Below are 22667 nucleotides of genomic sequence, written 5' to 3' on the forward strand. Positions count from 1 at the left end.
TCCCCATGTAGATTTCTGAAACAAGACCGTAGAAGGCCAAAGGATTACCTTTCAGAAGACGTTTCCGAAAAAACATGAGAAGACCTATCATGGATTGCTGGACCCATCTGCTCCTTTTTCTTCACAAGTTACTACCCTACCACAAAATGGAAAACAACTCATGTCCAAATGCACACAGGTGTTTACATAGCACTTGTGAACTCCCAAGATCAAAAGCTACCATGTTCTTCACCGCATCACTACTGTACACTGTAAAGCAAGTATAAGTCCTAACCTTTGAATACTACTTCAAAAAGCCTTTACCTTAGTGTTTATGTTGAACAGGACATGACAGGAGTCAACAGTATAATGAAATTACTGTCTCTTCTTGGATGAAGAGCACTCAGCAGTGTCAACACTATGGCTACCGTAAGCCATCCCCGCAAGCCAGGCTGAGTACATGGCTGGTCACACAGAAGAGTGTATTTTCCTCTTTATCCTTCTTAACAAGCCAAGAGAAAATATTGCCCAGTCACAAAGGGTAGAAAGGGTCCTTTGTTTTGGTTTGGTTTTGCCTTACTCTTCAAGGTGACAGGACACCAAAGGAGGACAGTTCCACTTGGAACAGGTTCTTCTCCTTTTTGTGTCATCCAGAGAAATTCAAAGAGTTTTGTCTCCCAGTTCTCTTCCTGAGAACAGAAGGATTATCTGAAGTACCAGCAGCTAACGCTAAAAGTTGTTGTGAAGAAGCCCAGAAACATGTACAGTTTTGTACCTATTGTCCTGGTCTTCCTTCATGGACCATAGTTTTAGGAGACTAGATGGACAGCTATGGAGCGCACTGAAAAAGGTTTGGTGACAGAAGGACATCAGAGAGGAAAGACTGCTACTGGGTAAACTTACGTTGGTAGGAGTTTTCCAGTCACAGTTGCTGAATTGAGAGCAAACTAGCTGGCAAAGATGAAGATCACATTACAAAAACAACTGGTCAGGAGAAAGGGTGTCCAGTACAGCCCTAGTCGTAACTTTTTGTGACAATAAGTCACTCCATAATCACACCTCGCATGTCCTCCACCTGCAGCCCATTTGATGTGACTGAAGTGCAGAACCACCCAACACATTATAAGAAAAAGTATAAAACAAACAAAACCAACAAATATGTAGGGAGAAATCTGTCAGGCAAAACAACATATCCACACAGTCAGTTTTCCAGGATATTATGAATGATAATCTTATAAGGAAAAGGTATACTAAGAACTTCGTGTTTGTGTTTCATCCATTAAAAAAGGGCACCAAACACCCCAAGATCTGCTTCGCTACAAAAATCAGAATGAACAGGACAGCTCTTGAACACCTTGGGCCACCAGCACTAACTGCTCTGAACTCCCGAGCTCAGGGACACAGATATCGACATCACATCTCCCTGACGGTTCAAGTTCAGCTTCTGTGAGCAATCCTTACCTCCCAGGCAAGCTTAAGGCTAACAGTGTTCCACACCACCTCAGTGACAGGACATAGCTGAAGAATTAGCACGATGAAAGAAAAATGATTCAGTGCCTAGGTTTTCTGTGTTGTGTTTTTCCCTGCGTGAATTACCATAAAAGTAATGCAGAATTTCTCCTGTATATTGACAACCTTCTTGTTTTTTCCTGAAAAAGAGAACAAATACAAGCCTCTTCACTATACATTTCCACAACTACATTGCAAATGGTGTTTTTAACTGGAGATAGCTGCTGTGCCTCTTTTGAACTCAGTGTTCATCTGCCTCTTCTTCCAAAACGTTGCCATGAAAATTTCCCAAGTGAAGAGCATGCCAGAGTGCAAGTGTAAAATCTGAAAACCAACAATTTGTGTGCTTTTTTTCCTGTTCTTGTTGTTGGGTTAGAAGGAGAATCGTAAAAGCAGATCATGCTGTCAGGGAACACAATATGACATCATAATCCTTTGCATAGAATTGCAACCAGAACAGCAAATTCCTTCTTATCTTACATATCAAGCATTGGTCCTTTTACTAACAACTGCATGCTCAACGGACACGCTGAATCTGGCCTAAACCTGCAAGTTACTGGAATACCACTTTGAGCAAACATTCTGAAAATTTGACAAAATTTTACATTTCCCCTCCCTCCCTCACGGGAAAAGCAGAGATTGCTGCATTTTGATAGCTTTAGATCAGAACAACTACTGTTTCCTAACTGTACCCTGAACAATACTTATGCCCGGAACAGTCTCAGAAAACCACTCCCTGCTGCCAGAGGGAGAATGGAAAACACTCAGGATTCATCACGGAATGGGGAGAGGTCTGGAGGTGCAAATACCTCCTCTATTAAAAGGAGGTATTTGCAAAATATTCTAAGGAAAGGAAGTCAATGTTCTTCAATATCTATAATCATGCAAAAGATTCCTCCTCTTACATGCAGTATTCCCATATTTTGCTACTATTTTACACAGGTCTTTATCCTGCACTATAATAACTAGGCAGCCCTGCCATTCTCTTTTGTGGAATTTAACCTCATTTTCTACAGAACTGAGTCCCAGGTTTCTTCCCTATTTGTTTCAATACATTTCTTGATCTTAATAGTGTGCCTTTTTAGGCTGGGCTAAGTATATATTGATAATGTAACACAGTTGCCTTGTTCAAAATTGCAGAATTCTGTGTCGTTTACACGCTGGTTAAGTTCACCTTGTAGCTGATGGCTAAAAGTAAAAACCATTGGTTGCCTCTATCTCCAGCAAGCACCAGCTCAATGATTGTATAGAAAAAAGGAAACTTAAAAAAAAAAATTATCTAATGTCCACTTTTCTTTGAATGTCAAAAGCCCAAATATTGTAATAAATTCTCTTGTGTCTCAGCCGGTCTTTAAAAGTCTGATTACCTCATTTGGTCTAAGGTCTAATTGTTAAACACACCAGTGCCTCGGGGCCTATTAAATATACTTGCCAACTGAACATTCATGGTAGTTTCTTACCTACTATCATATAGCTCATTATTGGACAGATCAAAGTTAACTGAAATGAACAGAAACCTTTAATCTAGATTCTCCCTCTCAAAACTGCAAGTGGCTAAGTGCCCTGCCTTTGCAATCACAGCTGAGAATTCAGTGTGCTCCCTGTGAATTTAAGCTGATAAGGAACTGAATAGAAGGGCAGGCATACAATGAAGCTTGAAGTGGTAGAAAACGGAAATAAAAAATAGAAATGAAAACAGAGGGGGTCCTACATATAGTTTCAGGAAAATGTTCCTATCTGGACAAGATAATGGCCAGTCATAAGAAAACAACCTATTATAAAATGTGAAAGTAACTTAGAATCTGCTGGATCAGTTCAAAACTACATATAGAAGGCATGCTAGTAACTACCCTAATAACAAAAAGTACACTGTTACAACTAATTTCAAATTTAAATATAATGAAAATAGTAATTTAACCCTCAAGCAGAAACCTATCACTTTGACACTAATACAGAATAGGCAAGAAAGAACATGGTTTATTTTTAATGACATAAGATTTGAAAGTACACAATTAAAAAAATCAGTGTTATTTCCATAAGTCTGACCAGCTATAAAGTAGATGTATCTTAAGAGAAAAAGTGTGCAAATGTCTTTTTTCTGACCAATATTTCAAGAGTTATTTGAATCCCATAACATCAATAACTCATTCTGCAAATCGGGCAGTGAAGATCTGGCCTCAGGACATCTGTGTGTGGAAATTAGTTATTTTTATAAAACAGAAAAACTGCTACCAGAATAAGCATGCAAGAAAACCACACTATAAATCTGATCCTCTGAGAATGAGAGAAAGGACAATGATGTGCCAAAAGAGGCTGCCCTCAAATGCATCCTCTCTCGGGAATGAAATTCACTCTGTTCTGAGCTGCAACAAAACCTCCCTACCTGCTCTGAACAGTGCAGCAAAAGAGCTAAAAAGATGAACACTGTTTTGCCCTAGTTTTATGCTAGCCTTTTATATTATGAATGAAGCTATCTCCCAGCACAAAGAACAATGGAAGAATGATGGAAAAGGGGAAGGTGCGGAAGAGAGAAAAAAAGGTAATTTGTTCCCACTACAGGCAAATACAGTCATAGACTGGGAACACTGGATCTCATGTAACCAGCAGAAAGAAAAAACATGGAAAAGGGAAAAATGGATGCAGCGGTTTTCAGAACAATAGTGGGTTTTTTTACTTTCTCTGTTGTCGGAAGGACAGATATCTGATATATTTATGTTGGTTTGTGACATGGAAGATTAAGATTCATTTTTTGTGTGCTACTCTGACTGCTTGCGTAATTCTTGGTTAAGCTAGTTAGAGCAACGCTCACAGTTACTCAGATATTACAAGAAATAGATAGACCTAGAAGTTTTACAGGATTTTTTTTTTTCGTTAAGGGTATTAGTCCCTTTGGTTTAATAATTTCAAAAGGAATTGAAAAAAAATGCCCTGGTGCTTTTCAAATCCCTTTTTTATACTTTTGATTAAATCCTTTAGAAACGTTTAAAAAAACCCCTTTGCTAAATGAAGACATAATTGCTTCTCATGTCAATGATCCATTGTGAGGACAGATTCATTGCTACAGTAACAGCCCTTAACAAGGGATTTTTATATCAAGTAGATAGCCCCATTCAAGACAGTTCAAGGAAGCAAGGATGAATGCTTCTCTTGCTAAGAGCAATTTCTAAAAATTGCAAAGGTCAAAATGTCTACCTGGTACCAGAAGTATATTCGTTGGCGTGGTCTATTGAGGGGATTGTACAATTATTTGGTTTTAAGAATGATCTATGGGTATATTTCCTTTTATTCTGGAAAGATTACTCTGCTGCAGCAGTATTTTACAGTTTCTAACAATAACTCCGTTCTGCTTACAAACACCATTCTGTCAAGTTTTCAGCCCCTATCTACCACAGTTTTTCAGTTGGGCTGCAAAGATCCCAAGTTGGGAACTGCCTCTTCTACAGCTTTCGCAGCTTGGACTTCAATGTTGAGTGCCAGCTGTAAGAGCAGAAGTCAATACAGTCGATCCTAGCTAGTGATCTAGCACAAGGATGTAAAAAAATCCGAATTATTGCATACTCATATAAAGGTCAGCGTTTTAGCTTTCATACATCACTGTTCCATTGATTTCAACAAAGCTATTACAACTCATAGAAGCAGAAGATCTTCATCTGGTTCCCAGCTTTTAAAATAAAGACCCGAAACACCTTCTGAAACATCTTTCAGCAAAACTTACTCATCATTTTTGCAAAAGAATGATAAATAATGTAGAACGATCTTAACTGGGGCACTTTGATTGGAAGAAAAAATTGGTCATAAAATAATAATTTGACTCAATTTTAAGAAGTTTATACAAATGCATTACGCTGTGCACTAAACTTAAATACATAATTCAGATTGCTTTGGCTGAGAGTGACTCAGTAAGCATCAGATTGTTCAGAAAGTAGCACGAAGTGAACATGATGGTTTTGCAGTATGCCTGCTTACTGCAGTACACACCAGTTTCACATCTTAGTGTGAACAGGCTTACAAATAATACCAAACCATGATTTACATGACTTTTTCACAGTGGAGTATTTTGTTACCATCCCAGATAAATATGCCCAAGTTGGCTTGTTCCTTCTGAATAATTGCATTACTGCTGTAACCACATTAACTCTTCCTCACCTCCAGGTACCTTCCACAGGGAACAATCATCACTCTTCCTCACCTCCACGTACCTTCCACAGGGAACAATCATCACCACCAGTCCTTTCCTGAGGACAGCTCTTTCAAGACTGCATCTCTGTGGATAATCTGTACAGATCCTGCCTCATCACTACCATCCTGAAAAAGAGCCCTTCACGTTGACTTCTCTTTTTTCAATGTGATCAAAAGCTGATTTTTGTTTGAAAAGTCTGACAGTCTGGAAATACACCCAACATCTCATCTGCACTGTTTGCACACCTCTGAGCACTTTTGTCTGCTCCAAGATATTTGCAGTCTTTCTGCTATATGGGTGATTCACCGCGAACATCTGCTGCAGACAACCACACAGTGCCACTGGATAAAATCCAAAATATCTCCTGCTGACTCTGAGGTCAGACTGCCAGGCAGAGCAGAAGGCAAAAGTTTCAGCATCTATCTCTCCTTAGGCCTTGCTAACATCTTAGTTTCACAAGGTAAAATCAATTGCCTCTATATTACTATTTCTCTGAAACATTCTGAGTGTCCCAACTGAACTGTTTTTTTCTTTTTCTTGTCCAACATGTCCCCTCTCTTCTGTTCTGAAGGTGATCAGTGCTAGCATATAGACTGGACATTTGACAAATTAATTTCTTACATACTTTCCCAGCATCTGATTGCTGGTTGGTGAAGATCTGGTGTGAAACCAGATGGAAAAGCTACAAGTGACTGAGGATAGATAACGTACAGAAATAGTGTCTGTAGCCATTAGAAGCCTTTCATCTTCTTGCCTCAAAAATCTTTATACTTTTCTCTAAGTGACAGAATATGAAACAGTTGTAGAAGAATTCAAATGTTTGAAAACCTCACAAAATATAGAGGAAGAAGGTACATTAGGAACTGCACAAACTACTGGCACCAAACTTTATTCTGATCTCTCTCAATATTACTGTAATTTTGTGTACGTATGTGCAATTTGAAGGGCAATGAGAATTGATTTTTGGCTAAATATGTTGTAACCTACACTATCCACTTTCTCAGTAGTCCACACTTCCTTGCAATCAGTCTTGTTTATATATATGCTCCTGCATAGTGGCAAAAACTGTGATGGGTCAACTTCAGGCAACAACTGCAAATGAAGCGTAACTATTTTCATGGAAATATTCTGCAGGAGTATCTGACTCAAATTCTTGTTACTTTTTACACCGGCTAATGTTCAGCCAATCTATTATCCTTTTAAGTTGAGAGGAAAAGTAATGCACTCTCTTTTGTTTAAGGTTCCAAATAAATTACTGGGATATACTCTGCAAAAAATGAATGAGAGATTATGTAAGTGCCAGTGATTTCAAATTGCTTTTGAGGCTAAAATGATCAGTGCTGAACTCTACAAGTTTCTGAGACTGGACATGCACTCCACTGTAACAGATGACTTAGAGCATTAAATGTATTGCTGCCTGCCATGCAAAGTAACTTCTTGCCCTTCAAAGCGTCACTACCTTAAAAAAATATACTTGTGTGGACTGTCTCCATCAAACTCTGCTTCTTTCACAGGAAAGTATTTACTAAGCCACTAAAGGTGAAAGATTAGGTGTTGAGCATATAATGCTAGATAATACTCACAGCAACCGCCTCCAGGATTTGTTTAACAGCATCAGCAGCATCTCGTTCACTGTAGTAACCCTTTTCCACAATCCTACAGAAAAAGCAACAAGGGAAATTGTGTTCAGGATAACGCATTAAGGTAAATAATCCGTGCAGGCAAAAGCTTCTTTTAAAAAATGAGCTAGAAAACAATCAAATTTAAATATGATCAGAACTCTGGAGTGCCCCTCAAAGAATAGAAAGAAATACTTTTGCAATTTAGGTTACTTTTGATTCTCAGTTAAATGAAAAACTGGAGATAAAATATCAACTAGATAAGAAGATCATAGTATATGCACATTCAGTTGAAAGGTTTTGGAATTTTTTAAAATTCAGGGAATTTGAATTACTGTCAGATAAAACTACCTATCCCTTAGGAAATGTTTTTTCACTTTTATATTTAACTTAAGCTTCCCTTCCTCCTTATTTATTTAATTAGTTATTAAACAAAAGCACTGTGCTATGCACATACACATCTGATTTTTTCAAGGGAAAAGGTTGGTGTAAAAATTGACTAGCTTCAACTTATCCCTCAATTATAATGGACTGAACAACTGCCTTTTTTCCCCCATCAGTACAAAACCAGAGGCTCTGTAGTCAAAGAAACACAGTTTTATTAAAACTAAAACTACCTTTTTTTTCCTTCATAACATAAATAGCCAGTATGCTATGTTTATTTTGTACAGACAACAAGTAATAGCTTGATTTTGTAAATGTGCTGACCATGTGCAGCTTATGGTGAGTTCAGTAGTATTTATGACTTCTGAAGATCCTGCAAAACTGGTTTTATTTCTACCTTTGCTTTTACAACAGTTCAGTCTTGTAAAAATAAACAAAATCTCAACTTTATTCTTTGATAATGTTATCTCCCTGAAACCGTACCACGATAAAAAAAAAAAACAAAACAAAAACCCCTCAAAAACCCCCCACATTAAGAAAGAAAATATTTTTCTGTGTTAAGATAATGTTCTGAAGTGGTGTATTTCAACACGTTGTATGCTGTGCTGCAAGGACAGCAATGGTGAATACAGATTTCTGGGTTGGTCTACCAAAGCCCAGGTTTGTTACTGTAATGCAAGATTTGCATCCCACGTTCTCCAAGAATTGCCATTACAGAATGAAACATTATATAAATGCACAGTTCAGTTAAACAGAGTCAGCAGAAGATATAGATTTGCACAATGACATAAAAGAAGTTAATAAAAGAAGGATCTATCATTAACATGTACTAATGCTCCATCTAAGATACCCAACAGGTTTTCTTTACTAGTGTATTTAACTACACACAGTATTTTTGAACTACAATAATTCTCCCTCAGAGAGTTACCTTAAACATCAAATCTTTGACCTGAAGTTTTGATTTTTTTTTACCATATTCATTTTTCAAAGCCCAAGAAAACAGAGACAGATGTTGTCTAGAAACAGAATCTGTGGTACCTATGAGATACTTTATAAAATGATCTCCTGCAAGCACACAAGCCAGTTTTACAAAACAATGCCCCAAAATCCCCATGAAGCAGGAGAGCAAGAAGCCTGTAACATCTGAAGCCAAAAGTTGCTGGAAAGACCTTCTGCCTAAGAGTCCAGAAACAGACTCTTCCTGTGGCAAGAAGAACGCAGTCTTTTCTCCCCACTTCCCCTGTTCAGCAGTATCTTTTTATCACGTCTCTTCTTTGAAATAACAGACTCATATTGAGTTATCTTCAATGCAACTCCTTACAGCTTTACAAAAACTGAGAGAAAAGGTGTTGACTAATGTACATGTGAAAAGTACTACTACATACTCATTAGAAGGGTAAGTGCAATAAAAAACAATGCAAAGATAATAGTCCACCAGAAACAGATGTATCAAGCATGGCACTGTGGAAAATAGCCTATACAGGGATATTCATAACCAGCTGCAATTACTTTACCTTAACAATCATGGTGCTCACAGATAACTAAGTCTGTCCATGTGGCATTGGTAGCAGCAAGCGATCCCTCTCAAGCAGGAGTTCTATTTCACCGTGATTTCTTGGCTGCATAATTATTTGGCCTTATTTCTAGAACATTTTTTTCTGGCAGCCCTTCAGCTACCATCCCATACACAGCACTCTACCTCTTCTGCATTTTGGTACCTCCAGCCCTTCCCCTGCATTAGTCATCTGTTTAAACCACCAGGGAAAGCTTTACTTGAACTTACTAGCACAAGGGTAAAAATAATAAAACTTTACTCAATGAGACATTATTTTAGGCCTTTAACCTCAAGTTTAGGAAAGAGGTTACCAAAAATCATAAATTGCACAATAAACCACTACATTGTGCCTGAAACTAAGATTCCTTCTCAGCTATTTCAAGCTAAATCATCATCCTCTGGTAGATTACACACTGATACTTGAGCCCAGTGACCCTCCTGCTTGAGCCTTTGTTCCCCCAAATATACTGGTTTGGCTCACTCCTCCTTTTTAATTCAAATAAAGTAATTAGTGTCAGCCAGCAGGTTCTTGTCCGTAGCATCCATAAGCATTTCTGAGAATGCAGACCTCGCCCCCATTCCACCTTCCCCTTTCCCTGCTGCTATTTTGAGTGCTAACTTGCTCTTCTGACCATGGCACAAGAGGCATGTTAAAATACTGTCCTTGTTTTACAGGATTCCGGGTATTAAAGACATTCACATAATCATTCTGTTAAGCCTACAACCTTTAGTATGACACAGGAGATCATAAAAAAAATTCAAATCTGGTCACAAGGTAGTAAAACCAAAAAGTGTTGTGCTAGTTCAACTCTCTGCTTTCAAACTGCCACAGATTTTGGAATATATTTCACAGGGCACTGCAGCAAAGACAGGCATAGCGGGGCTGCTGCTGGGGAAGTTCTGCATGTAGGCTGAGCTGCCAGGAGCGTACTGGGCTTAATTCCACCATCACTCAGGCATACGTCCCCTGTGAATGGGCCACTCTGCCCAGCCCTGGAGTCCAACAGCTGCAGGATGTCCTTATGCACCTGACCTCAGAAACACCTGAGGGCAGAAGGTTTTAAGGTTTTAACAGGATTTGAAATTCTCTGATTTTCCAACATGTGTGACTAAGATCAGAGAAATATGTAGCAATGCAGTTACAATCAAATTTACATTTCTCCCTTTATCCAGCAAATTTCTAATTTTACAATATGGTAACCCATCTCTTAAATTCAGCCAACTTCTTTGTATTTTCCTCCACTCAACAAAATCAAAGAAAATATGAGGTTCTAGCTTCCTCTCAATGCCCAACCAATGTAGGAAAGAAAATTACCAGTTACCTGACTGCTGGAAACAAAAAGATCAAAGGGATGCTCCAGACTGCCATCTTACCACAGAAGGTACAAGACCAGTCCACTCTGACTTAAAGAACCATATGTTGGTAAGGATAGGATACTGATCTCATTATTTACATTAAACACATGACAGAAGAAGTGCCCAGACCCTGAAGATGAAGCCATTGTGAATTTACACTTTGCAGTAAATAAATGTAATGAAGCATGGACCCATATTTCACGAAAGCAGTAAAAGCCAACTGTAGAATTACTATGCAATGCACATGACTTACCCGCTGATGCTACATTTGGATAACATGCACTGGCAAGCCAGTTAGAGCTGATGTCACATGCAGTTAACTTCCTAGGTTTTCAGAAGTCTAGAATCCAGAGTTATTGAGAATACAAACCTAATTTTTAATTAGCAATAATTTAGCAAGTAGAAAATGTAATCCTCTGTAACAGCAGTAAATGAAAAAAGACATTTTTCTTGCTAAAGATGGAAATCTATTTCTAAGGGCACTCTGCTTTAAAACTAAAACCTAGCTATTAGGCAGTAAGGAAGAGTACTGAAAGATAATAATTCTGTAGCTTAGGTCCTGTAATAATGCTGAGAGATCATTGTGTATCTATTTTTTCCATCTACCCCGTGATAGTTTACATAAGACAAATGGTAGGTGTGCCAATTTGCTTTATTGTAACAACACCCATACCTGAGACCAATGAAGCTTCTTTAAAAGGCTTTTTCAGTTTCAGCCTGCAGATGAACAATGACTCATTGCCCTTTTTTCCATAGCAGGAAGGAAACCTGCAGAAATGTCTTTGTTATTATGGATGCAAAACCAATTATTTATACCTGGTTTACGGAATGATGTTAAAGAAAAGCATAGATGAAGAAAGACTAAACCTTGGCAGAAAGGACAGAAAGACAGTAACAGCAACGATAAGGAACTAATTAAATATTCTCTTTGATATGCAAATGAAAGAACCAGGTAGGCCAAAAGAATGCTGGAGAGAAAAACTGTGTGGAAGACAGCAGGGAATTCAGAAGAAGGGATACAGAAATGCCTAAAGCCAAAGGAAAAAAAAAAAAAAACAAAACACACAAAAAACCCCAACACCTTGGAAAAGCACTGAATTTGGTGTCACAACCAACCAGGAAATTCAAGACCACTTCAAACTGAAGATGACATTCTAGAGCAAGAAAAAATGCCATGTTGACAAAATAAATGATTCATATTCTAATCACATTTTTGTAGAATCACTTTTCATGCTTGCGTGTAGACATTTATTGAAATATGCTGATTCCATTTTTTACACTTGTAGACAGTGAGACCCACATCTAACAGAGCACGTACTGATGGACAGTAAGCTACAGGTCTCCTAAAACACCGCCTGATTTAATCTTGTACGCGTGAATGTATTGGAGACGAATCCACCTCCTTCTATAAAAAGAAGCAGGGAAATGTTTCCTAAAGGTCCCTCATTCCTCCTTCCCACTACTGCTGGAGATTGAGATGTCCCTTGGGAACAGCCTCACTGCCCATGGTGCCGTGGCACACCCAAGCCTGCCTGCAGGCTCCAGTCACCCAGCAGAGCCCACCCCACCACAGCCACAATCCACAGCGCATGGCCACCCCACCAAAGCAATGATAATGCCCTCTCAGCTGCTGCTGAAGCTCAGAGGTGGAAAAGCCTTGTGCTGCCAGCTGAAGGAGTTTTGTTATTTGCCATAACAAATTTTGTACTGAGCAAAACCACCCTCAGCATCACACTGCACAGCAAGCCTGTGGAAAAGGTATAATACATTTCTTGCAATGCATGCCCTCTTATACACAGCAGGCAGTTGAAATTTGGCAGCTTCCACGTCATCATCAAACACATGTATGAATTAAAGTTTTTTAATAATTTGCAGTAAGGCTTGCCAACTTCCATCCAGCCTTTCTAGTATTCCTGTTCCCTTCAAGTACTGCAAGTTTTCTGGCAATATAAATCCTTTAGTTTTGCAGATGGTTTTTGGTTTAGACTCTCTCCATCACAGAACTGCAACGTTTGCTGTGGTGCTTACAATGCTCCCATTATGCACATCTTCATCAGAGTCTACATCAGCAGATGCATAAATTCTTACCAGCGTTCACCATACTTCTGCAGTCTGCAGCACAATTTGGGAAGACCATGCATTAGATTTTACTCCTCTTGGAACATTTTTCTTAGGACTCGGTGGTGTGCGTTAGTTCACCACATCTGTGTGAAGCCACTGAAAGCAGCGGGATATCAGACTAAAGTAAGAGAGGTAGTAGCCACGCTTGCTCTGCAGATACTTTATTACTGATAGAAAAATAAAAGGATGAGCATAGTCCTGCTAAACTAAACATATTTGATTTGAAAATCAATGAGGAAAGAGATGGGGAATCCCAGTGTGTCATTTTAGAATCAATTTTCAGAGCAGTATTAAAATTATATTGATATACAATTTTACAGTTAACTGGAATACATGTATCTGGGGATTAATGACAAGCATGTTAGGCAACAAGTGGAAACAATCAACCTCCTACAAAAACTAACAAATGAGTGTTTCATCACAGAAGGGCTAGGCGTTGGGTTTGATTTTTCAATGACTCACAAAACAGAGGGCCAGATCTTTGCAAATCCAGCAAGAGAAACAGCGCTTCCATACCTGCAGTGGTAAAAAAACCCAATCAAAAACACCCAGCAACCTTCTTTGAACAAGCAGAGGACTCATCCAATGCCAGAGGATGCTAGACTGGAATAGTCATTGGTGGCACACACTTCTTCATGCAAGACTGCCAATATCTTAAATTCTTGGTCCGCACTGGCAGGTGCCCTGGCAGAGAGACCTCTCAGCTAGGATTGAGGAGGGGTTGTACGTCCTTCCCCGGGCAGCACAGCCTGCAGAGCCACTCCAAGTCTTGTGCTATAACAGCTCCTCAAACTTGTAATTGAGAGTGCCTGGCTAGTGGGTGGAAGAAGCAACATGGAAGAGTAACCAAATGACAGAAGAAATGGGAACTTAACCAGCTCTCCCTCTGACCCTGAAACCAAACTATCTCTTTTGTCTTGGGTATGGGAGTCCAAAGAAATTACTCTTCTTGCAATTTTAAACACAAGCTGTCCTCATGACTCCTTGTGATCAAGAGAATTTGAAATGTTACCCTACTCACTTTAAAAAACTTACTGGTTCCTCCCCTACACTCTAAATGGACTAGTTCCCCTATTCTTAGATTTGCTTCTCTGCTTCTCTCCCACGCAGGCCACCCTATCCATCCTCCAGCCTTGCCTGAAATCTGAGCACATAAAGTCTGTTTCTTGCTTCCCTTGCCTCAGATTGGTAAGTGCACTTAGTTTTATGCTAATAAATCTAAACAGTTACTCTAAATTTTGCAACATTTAGCTATGAGTTAATATTGCTACTATAAATACTATTTCTGCACACTGTGGCATTGATTGCGTTTCAGCGTTGGGTGAATCTAGAAACATACCAGGTAGCTTGGAAAGGGCTTCCTAAATCTATTTAGCCACTCAAAATGGTAAAATTTTTAATTATTTTATCAGTTCCCAACATCGTTTCTTTTTTTTTTTTCTACATGCCATATCTGTATTTGCTTTTTAGATCATTCTTTATAAAATCGCAATATCAAAAAAAGCCATCACTCTTTTTAGGGTGATTTTCAATCTGCCTCTAGCTGGCTTTTATCCGAAACTCTTATACCACAGTGTACCTGTGGGCTGCATCCTGTAAAATCATGTATACTCTCAGGCAAGATACTGGCCTACATAAATACAGGATCTGTTCCAATGCCAAGATGTGCTAACAATTTTAAAAAATATTTGGTTCTATATAATAAATGTTAATCTATCTAAAATTCCTTGGTTGTCATAGAGATTTTTTCTGTACACATTCACTTAATTCTTATGTAAATTCTTGCATTTCATTAAAATGAAATTAAAAGATTTCTACAAGGAAAAGTGACACTGAAAATTAGCAGGAACAGGAAAAGAAAATATCACTCCATTCAACAGCAAAAAGGTTTCCACAAGAAACACTTTCTCAATAAATTATTGATTCACAGATCTATTGGCTCATACCTGTAATGAGGTGATTCCAACTCCTTGTTGCTTTGATGCATTTATTTAGTTAAAAAGTAAGATTTCTCTCTAAATATTTATGTATTTTCCATAATACAGCATTGAAGAGTAATAAATATTAAAAAGTAACTCTGACTCAGTTTGCTGAGTCTCCCTTATTTTACAATCATTTTCATAATTCACTGCAAACTGACTGTCACTAATGGCTCAAACTGCCTGCCCATGATCTGAAGAAGGGTAATGGGAAATAGAGAAATGGGTTTGGATCTGAATCAAAGCCAAACAAACCAGACGTTTTTCTTCAGTACCTTGTTCAGAAATGAAATGCAGCATTGCAGTCATTCAGGAAAACTATAACCCATCCACTGTTATTAAATAAGAGGCAGTTTCTGATAAATGTGTCATGCAGGAGAATTTAGAGAAAGATTGCATACTTTTTTAATCTCGTACTAGAGTTTGTTTTCCCCTCTTTAACTTTATTTCTTCTTCCTACTCAGAGTTCCTACAACACTCGCAGAACTAGAGGAATCTTGTAGGAAAACCAGGAATTATACACTAAAAGCCTGGGTAAGATTGAGTAAATGGCCTTACCTTCAAAAGTAGCTATCACCCAGGTGTCTGCACTGAAATTAATAAGAACAGTTCTGTATCCATCATTCTCAAAAAGACAGGTTCATCTTTCTGGAGCTTAATTTTAGCAGATTTTTTTTTTAAATGATAGTCTTGATTTCTAGATGTTGTGAAACCACAGTGCTCATGAACTAGCAGCTCGAACTTCCCTCTCAAACAAAAGTTTCTGTATAAATGACTGTGTGAGGCAATGCAACAAACTGAATTATTTCAGCATTTCACAGCTCCTGTCTGGTGAGCAACAGAGAGGGGGCAAAGAGAAGCATCACTCTCAGCTTGCAAAGGAGGCAGTGGCCTGGAGAGGCAGAAGGAGCAGCACTGAAGGCACTAATGAAGACACTCTGACAAGAAACGGTGAGGCTTCCATTGGATTTCTTTGTCTAGCTAAGGGCACCACGTTATAAGATAGATGTGGGAACTTGAAGGAAGTTCAGTGGACAGCAATTGAGACAAAAAAAACATGACCAGCGATGAAAGTTTACAAGGACTGTGAATATATAGTCTTCTGCAGTCCTCCATCGCTTGAAAGTTTGCTATAAACTAAGAAGTACTCACCTTCTATCTATCTGCTGGGGACAAGGCATACAGATTTGGGCCAAATTTGCAGGAAGAAAGCTTTTCCTAATACTGAAGCTGAATCCAATTATTGTACCAGACAGGAGAGTCACTGGTATAGCCCATATAAGAAGATAACAGAGGTGTTTAAGAAACAAAACCCAAGACCATGAACCCCCAAGAATGGTTGAAGGATACTGTCTGAGCTAAGGTGGACAGCCAGCCCTTTATGCCAAACCAGCACAGATGTACCTGCCAGGACAATTTAAACACATTGCCCTGGAACTCACTCTGATACACTGCTTACTTCTTTTCAAGAATGAAACAAATGGCCAACAAATTCTGAAACTGGGCACTGCTTGCATAACATACATTGTGCTTATATGCCTCTATGCCACAATTCACAAGCTTATTCACATTGTTATTGTTATCCAGCTCAGGATTATTTCAGGTTCTCCTGTTCCAGTCCTCCTTTGGTGGCCTTGGCACCTCTTACAGTGCATGGATGTGTGATACATTCCTTACTGCAGGACCTGAAGTTCATTGTTGAACTAAGAAGTACATTATTTGAAAAGGATTCACTTTTCAGGCTTTCATTAAAAAATCAATTTAACTATCCTTTAGGACAAGCATTTTGGTGCTCCAAATATTTAGGATAACTGTATTTCTTCGTAGAATATTTTGGTTTCCCTTTATGCTCTTGTCATGATGTACATAGAAAAAGCAATGAGAAACAAAATGTACAAAGCACTCACATCCTAAGTGATTTTATAATCTCAGGGAAGGTGTTGAATTAAGGCACACAAGACACATCATTAGCTCTCAAGTCAGTCAGAGACTTCCTGCACACATATGTGTAGGCTACAGCTATATAGGCTGTAGGTACATATACCTCAACTTGTCCCCTGCACAGGGCTGTTAAAACCTCTCTGCATTTCAAACAAATATGAAAGCTACATTTGCTGATAATTCAGGAGATCAGTTAAGGCCTGAACAGCTTCCTATTTAAACAGAAGTATCGCTCCTAGTTTGCCTGGCATCCAAACCATGTCTATCTATATTACAGCAGTGAGGCTATGGCAAAAAACCAAGAATACATATGTCAGAGATGCTCTGATCACAAGAAGTCTTGGTATTAAGAATACATAACACACTAAAGAGCTTCACGGGGACTGATGTGTCTTACCTCCAAAAGGCTTGCCCAGTTCCCACAGTGGGCTAGCAACATCCAGGCTGGTCCCAACTAGGATATACCCATGCTAACGATTCCTGCAAAGTTATCTCAAGTAATAACAACAGAAGGCAAGAGGACATTTTAAATTAAAATTTTTGAAGTGAAAAGCCTTCCACAGTGGAGTTAAGAACCAGGCCAAGTTTAATGTCACATCAGTTCACATTTAAAGAGTAGCAGGAAGCCAGACAGTATTATAATTGCACCATCATCATTGCCTGAGTCATTTAGTAATTTATAAAGCTGCAAGTGTATTTCCCCTGGAACTTGGTGTTTCACCTAATTGATCACACTATAAGTAGTGTCCTATGCACAAACATTTACAAAAAATCATTTGTATTTCTCATTCTGAACAGAATACTGTAGTTGGCAGATACTGACTTAGAGTAATTCTGTTCAGTGACAGAAGGCATTGACCACAAAAAAGTGTAAGGGCATTATTACAACTCTGTACAGGAAGGAAATACTAAATTACATTGGAAAGTCTACAAATGAGCATTAATGCACACTTCTTTATTTATTCTTACATCACCGTTTTTTATCATTACTGCAGCTGATATCAGGAGACACTAAATGAGCTATTATAACATCAGGGAGCACTTTTTCCACATTTTCCCAGAGCTAATCTGTGTGTTGTCTTCTGATTTCAGAGAATAGAGCATAATTAGTGTAGTCAAGTCAGATCTTTTTTTCTTTCCAGTCCTGAGTGAGGGGACTGTAACTTGCTCATGTGAAACAGAGTCCAAAGGACTACTCTGACCCCTGTGCAGAAGACAGACTGCCACCACACAATGAAACCAGAGCTCAGAAACAAATAAAAGATGCTACTCTGTCATTAGTTTGTAAAAGACCTCCACTTTAGGACTGATTAATTCCTTGATTCTTTTTGATGTCCCTTAGCATTCTAATTTCCCCAAGCAGAAATAAGGTGTGCCTGAAGCCTGGAAGGCTTCCAGAAATTTTGTCCATGAGAGGTAATCATTCCCACATCTCTTAAAAAGTCAAGTTCTTTAGAACAAGTAATTATTTTTTTGTTAATTTGTGCTCCACAAAAGAATATCGTATTAGCTTGAATCTGTATTTCAGAGGAACTTATATGAAATTTGAAACAGAAGTGACTCAATAAACTGTCAGCTGTAAGCAGTATTTTTAGACAATGTTTGGTACCCTTAATAAGAAGAAAGAAACAGAGGAGTTTGTGGTCAAGATGCCAAAGTACAGAAAAGAAGAATGTATGGATTGACGGTATCATTTGAAGCTGAAAAAAGAGAGTCTAACAAAAACTTTCTTATCAACCTGCAGGTATTCTGCCCAAAATGAGGTTAAAGTAGAGTGGACATTTTGTGCTGAAATTAATATTTGGAAAAGTGATATATTGGCGATTCAGTTGAAAGGCAATAGATATGAATAAAATCTGAATGGAAAAGACTAACTTAAAAAAAAAAGTTGGTCCATAAAAGACAGGTATCAGACTTCACCGTGCTGCAAGACCTATTAATATTACTCCCTGTAACAATCACAGGTTGTTACAAGCAAAGCCAGATCAACAAAGTGACCAAGAGAAATATACCACATGATAGAAAAGAAAGTAAAAGTTAACAGTACCAAGAAATTACATTTACGTAAAGAATGATGAAGGACCAGAGGGCAAAAGGAAGAGGCAACACAAAAAGAGAACTGAATGAAGCCTATGAACAATCATCATTATTCTAAAAAGGAAGAACTATAAAGAAAATGAAGAAGTAATAAGCAAAGTGGCTAACACAAAAAAGTGAGGCCACTGGCTACTTATCTAATCAAATCTTTAAACAGTTTAAGGTATACTGATTATTATTAAAAATGTGTTAAAAAAGCAATTAGTTTAACAAAAATTTGCCTATATGAGATGAGTCTCGGTTTTTTTCCAGGAAAACTACATCAGTTTTTGTGCCGTCAATTCATCCTACATTGCCTTATGGTCACTGCACTTAAACTCTTTTTTTTTCCATTGTGATCTTCAATTCATATTAAGTTGTTTGATTCCATTTATTTTACTTAAGATTCAGTCCTACCTATCTGAAAGCTCCTAGAGGGTTAATTTGTTGTGTTTGGGATGGTAGAATATTATATGTCAAGGTATGACCTATAATGTGATTTATGAAGTCTGGGAAACTTTTTCTTTTTAATTTCTTTTTAAAAATAAAATCAAAACCAACGTTATTTCAGCTGTATTAACTCAGATGTGTAACTGATACTTTTGTTTGAATTTATCTCCTTTCGGGTAACACAATTGAAAAACTGTCATAATGAAAGCAGATTTTAGCAATAATGTGGATGATTTGATAGAAATATTAAATATGGTGAAGGAAGTGAATAATTTTATTACCCAGAACTTTTATGTTAGAGTAGTGTGAAACCAGCACATCAACAATGCTAACAGGATTCTAAAAAACTGATCGGACCTTGGGTATTTGTAAAATCTTCATGATAAGGGGAATGTGTGCATAAAACAACTCACTCATCTGCAGCTCAGATACTATTCAAAAGTGGAATCTGGGATGGCAGAAAACTAGAGCAATAAAACAGTTGATATAAAAAGTACATAATAATACAAAAAGCAAATTATCAGCATTAGCAGTTACAGTAACAGCAATGAAGATGTTTACAGTAAGGAGAGCAGATGTGTTTGTGTCACACATCTAGTCGTATCATTTGCTGACAGCTATTTTGAAAGAGGCATAAGCGTAACTCCTCCAGAGCACAAAAATTGCTTTGCTGCCTGTCTGTGGGGAGTGGTTTACAAAGTCATCTGGCTGTGCTCCGAACACATAAGGTTCTTCAAACCCTGGCCACGCTGGGGTCCTGCTTGCCCACATGCTCTCTCTACAGGGTCTTGTCTCGAGGACAGCCACGGGGTGTATCTCAGGACAGGGTCACAGCTCTCCCTCCACATCTGACACAACCCCACTACCCAGCAGGAGATTTTCCAGGGTCGTTTTGCTTTCTCCTGGGACAGGAGTCATGGAAGCACAGAGGAAAGAGTGCATAAGGCCTCTCTGTAAGTCAGGACATTTCCTTCATGCACGATAAAAAGATGTATGGGTTGAAAGGATTAAGCACAAGAGGGGAAGTCTGCTCTAAGGCAGAAAACTAAATTTCCCCTTCCTAAAACTCAGAGAGCAGCCATTGTAAAGCACAATGCATGTGTTAATCCTTCAACCCACCTGAAAGAGAGAAAAGGGGCAGCTAATGCTTAATTGGAGTGACTAGTGCAAAATATCTCAGCTGCCTACTTAAATTATTTTGGTTTAAGGCTGAAGAGTGAGGTAACACTCCTATTACTAACTTAACAACTGAAAATAGTTTATTATGGGGTTTGTTTCATTGATTGTTTTTTTCCAAACTAGAGATCGGTGAGGACTCTATTGCCAAAGTTTCCAGTTCTGTTGTACATGGAGAAAAGGAAGATCCTGAATTTAGAAGACCTCCACAGTATTAGTGCTCATTCGTAGCATCACGAGGGAGCACTGCAATTCTAGTAAGTGACTAACCGGCTTCTCATCAGGAAATGACAGACAGCTCGTCCCAGCCAAACTACTGGATTAAACATACAATTTTTTGTGAAAGATCAATCTGACAATCTGATAGCTCAAATCCCATAATCACTGATGAGTGCAGATTAGAGATGTTGAAAATGTCTTAATATTAAATCCTAGTTTCATCAGATAATGCAATTCCCCACCCTGGATCCCACAGGGTCTTTTATCTTCAGTTCTGCTACCACACAGATGGTTACTGCTCAGGAACCAACCATTTCACTGCATATTTGTGTTTTCCCTTTGTAAACTCTTCTCATCGAAGATTTCTGTGGAGCATCCAGCCGTCCTGAAAACCACCCAATGTGAAACTGCGTGGATTTATAAAGGGCTACATGAAGGGTAAAGCATCTTGCACAGGATCCTCTCTAGCTCAGGCCTGGGTGTTCACTGGTTGTTTAACTTGCAGCACGTTTCCCCTGATTGTTTTGGCTGAGTACTGGGAGTGTATGCACCTTTCTTCTGTCTAATTAAAGATGTTACAGAGGACCCACTTTTGTTGTTATTGTTCAGAAATAGTTCATTTGAAGGTTGTAGCTATGACCATGGTACAAAAAATAGTATGCTTCTGTTTTCTCAAGTCAAAGGTACTTTCATTCTGAATCTTTGATGTGTATTTGTATAACAGTCTTCTAAAATACTAAACTTCAGTTACAGAAGGAAGATCAAATAACCTGTCCTCACATGAGCTAGAAATCACCAATGCCAGTGAATTAATTGCTTTACTCAAGCCAGCATCAAAAGCTTTTCCTATCCTCTCTTGCTCTAAAAAACCAAATCCCTACCAGTAAAATATAACTCCCACATTGTTACAAAATTATTTTGCTTTATGCATATGCACCTACACTACAAGCGTGTGCAGCCTCATGAGCAATACCTTCAGAACTCAATAGATGTACTGCAGAACCTTTGTAACAAAAACAGAGGTTTTACAAATACAATGAATACCAAAGAGGATTTCATTGTTAATCTGCTTACAAAATTTTTATCTGGCATAACACTACTCTCCTGGCAGGCTGATCGCCACCTACCATATTTTATGATGACCTTTCCATGCAATTTTGTCAGTTCTTCCTGCCTTCTGTCTGTTCTAGCACACCCTGATGCTATGCACCTGCTGAGCATCTTCTTTCAATAGTGTGTGCTCTTCAGAATTCACTGAAAATTTCCTCCACTTTCAACGCATGTATCCTTTCCAAAAAAAGTCTCATGATAATCACATTTCCAAACACATTTTTAAGCGAACTCCTGCATATATTTACTCATGCAAATAAACCATATGCTGATGCAGTAACTCCAGTAACTACTAACACTGGGATTATATGCAGAGAATAAACCTGCACTGTAACATCCCTGGGGAAGGTACCAAGCGAGGTGCACACAGGCAACTTACCTGTCAAATAGTTCTCCACCTGTAACCAATTCCAGAACAAGACTGATTTCTGTAGGAGTCTCAAATATCTCCTTCAGTTTTATCTGGTAAAAGAAACAAAAAGGATTCATTTTGCTTACTTGTCTTGCTGAGCGTATCACAGGCCCAACAGCAGGAAACAGACCACAGTCAATAAAGCAGAAGATGGTACCAACTGGTTCCTCATTTACCTCGCAGTTGAGCAAGTTGTTGTGCATGTTCTCTCCCGTCTCTGCTTTCTTTTTTTGTGCTAGCTTTATCTCCTTTGCATTCCCTTGTGTTTTTTAGTTAATTGTTACTTTCGTACTCCTCATACTTCAGCAACCTCTATAACACAGGAGTTTAAGAAGCTGCTTTCATTAGTGCTTGTCAATCTTTCAGAGCAACTGAATGTAAGACCTTCCACACCCTCCAAGGACTGACAACACCAACTTCCCCTTTCATTTACAAAACTTTTTTGGAATAGGCTCTCGCTCAACTCTGTCTGAACATCAATATTTTTTTTTAAGCGTAAGTATAATTCAACAGTCTTTCCTAAGGAGCTGCTAATGTGCTCATGAGGAGAACCAAAAGCTTTAGTTCAGGACTCTCCCAAGCCTGTATAGGTGAAGGACAA

At 38.5% G+C, this 22667-nt stretch overlaps 1 protein-coding gene across 1 annotated transcript in view; it reads right to left on the reverse strand.

Annotated features, from left to right (window-relative positions):
- CAMK4 (calcium/calmodulin dependent protein kinase IV) overlaps positions 1-22667 on the reverse strand; it is a 167030-nt gene that overhangs the window by 51193 nt on the left and 93170 nt on the right. The window contains 2 exon segments of the mRNA XM_065657241.1: positions 7252-7324; positions 22034-22116. Of these exon segments, the coding sequence (XP_065513313.1) occupies positions 7252-7324; positions 22034-22116 (156 nt within the window).

The sequence above is a fragment of the Caloenas nicobarica genome, chromosome Z (genome assembly GCF_036013445.1).
Source record: "Caloenas nicobarica isolate bCalNic1 chromosome Z, bCalNic1.hap1, whole genome shotgun sequence".
Taxonomy (NCBI): domain Eukaryota; kingdom Metazoa; phylum Chordata; class Aves; order Columbiformes; family Columbidae; genus Caloenas; species Caloenas nicobarica.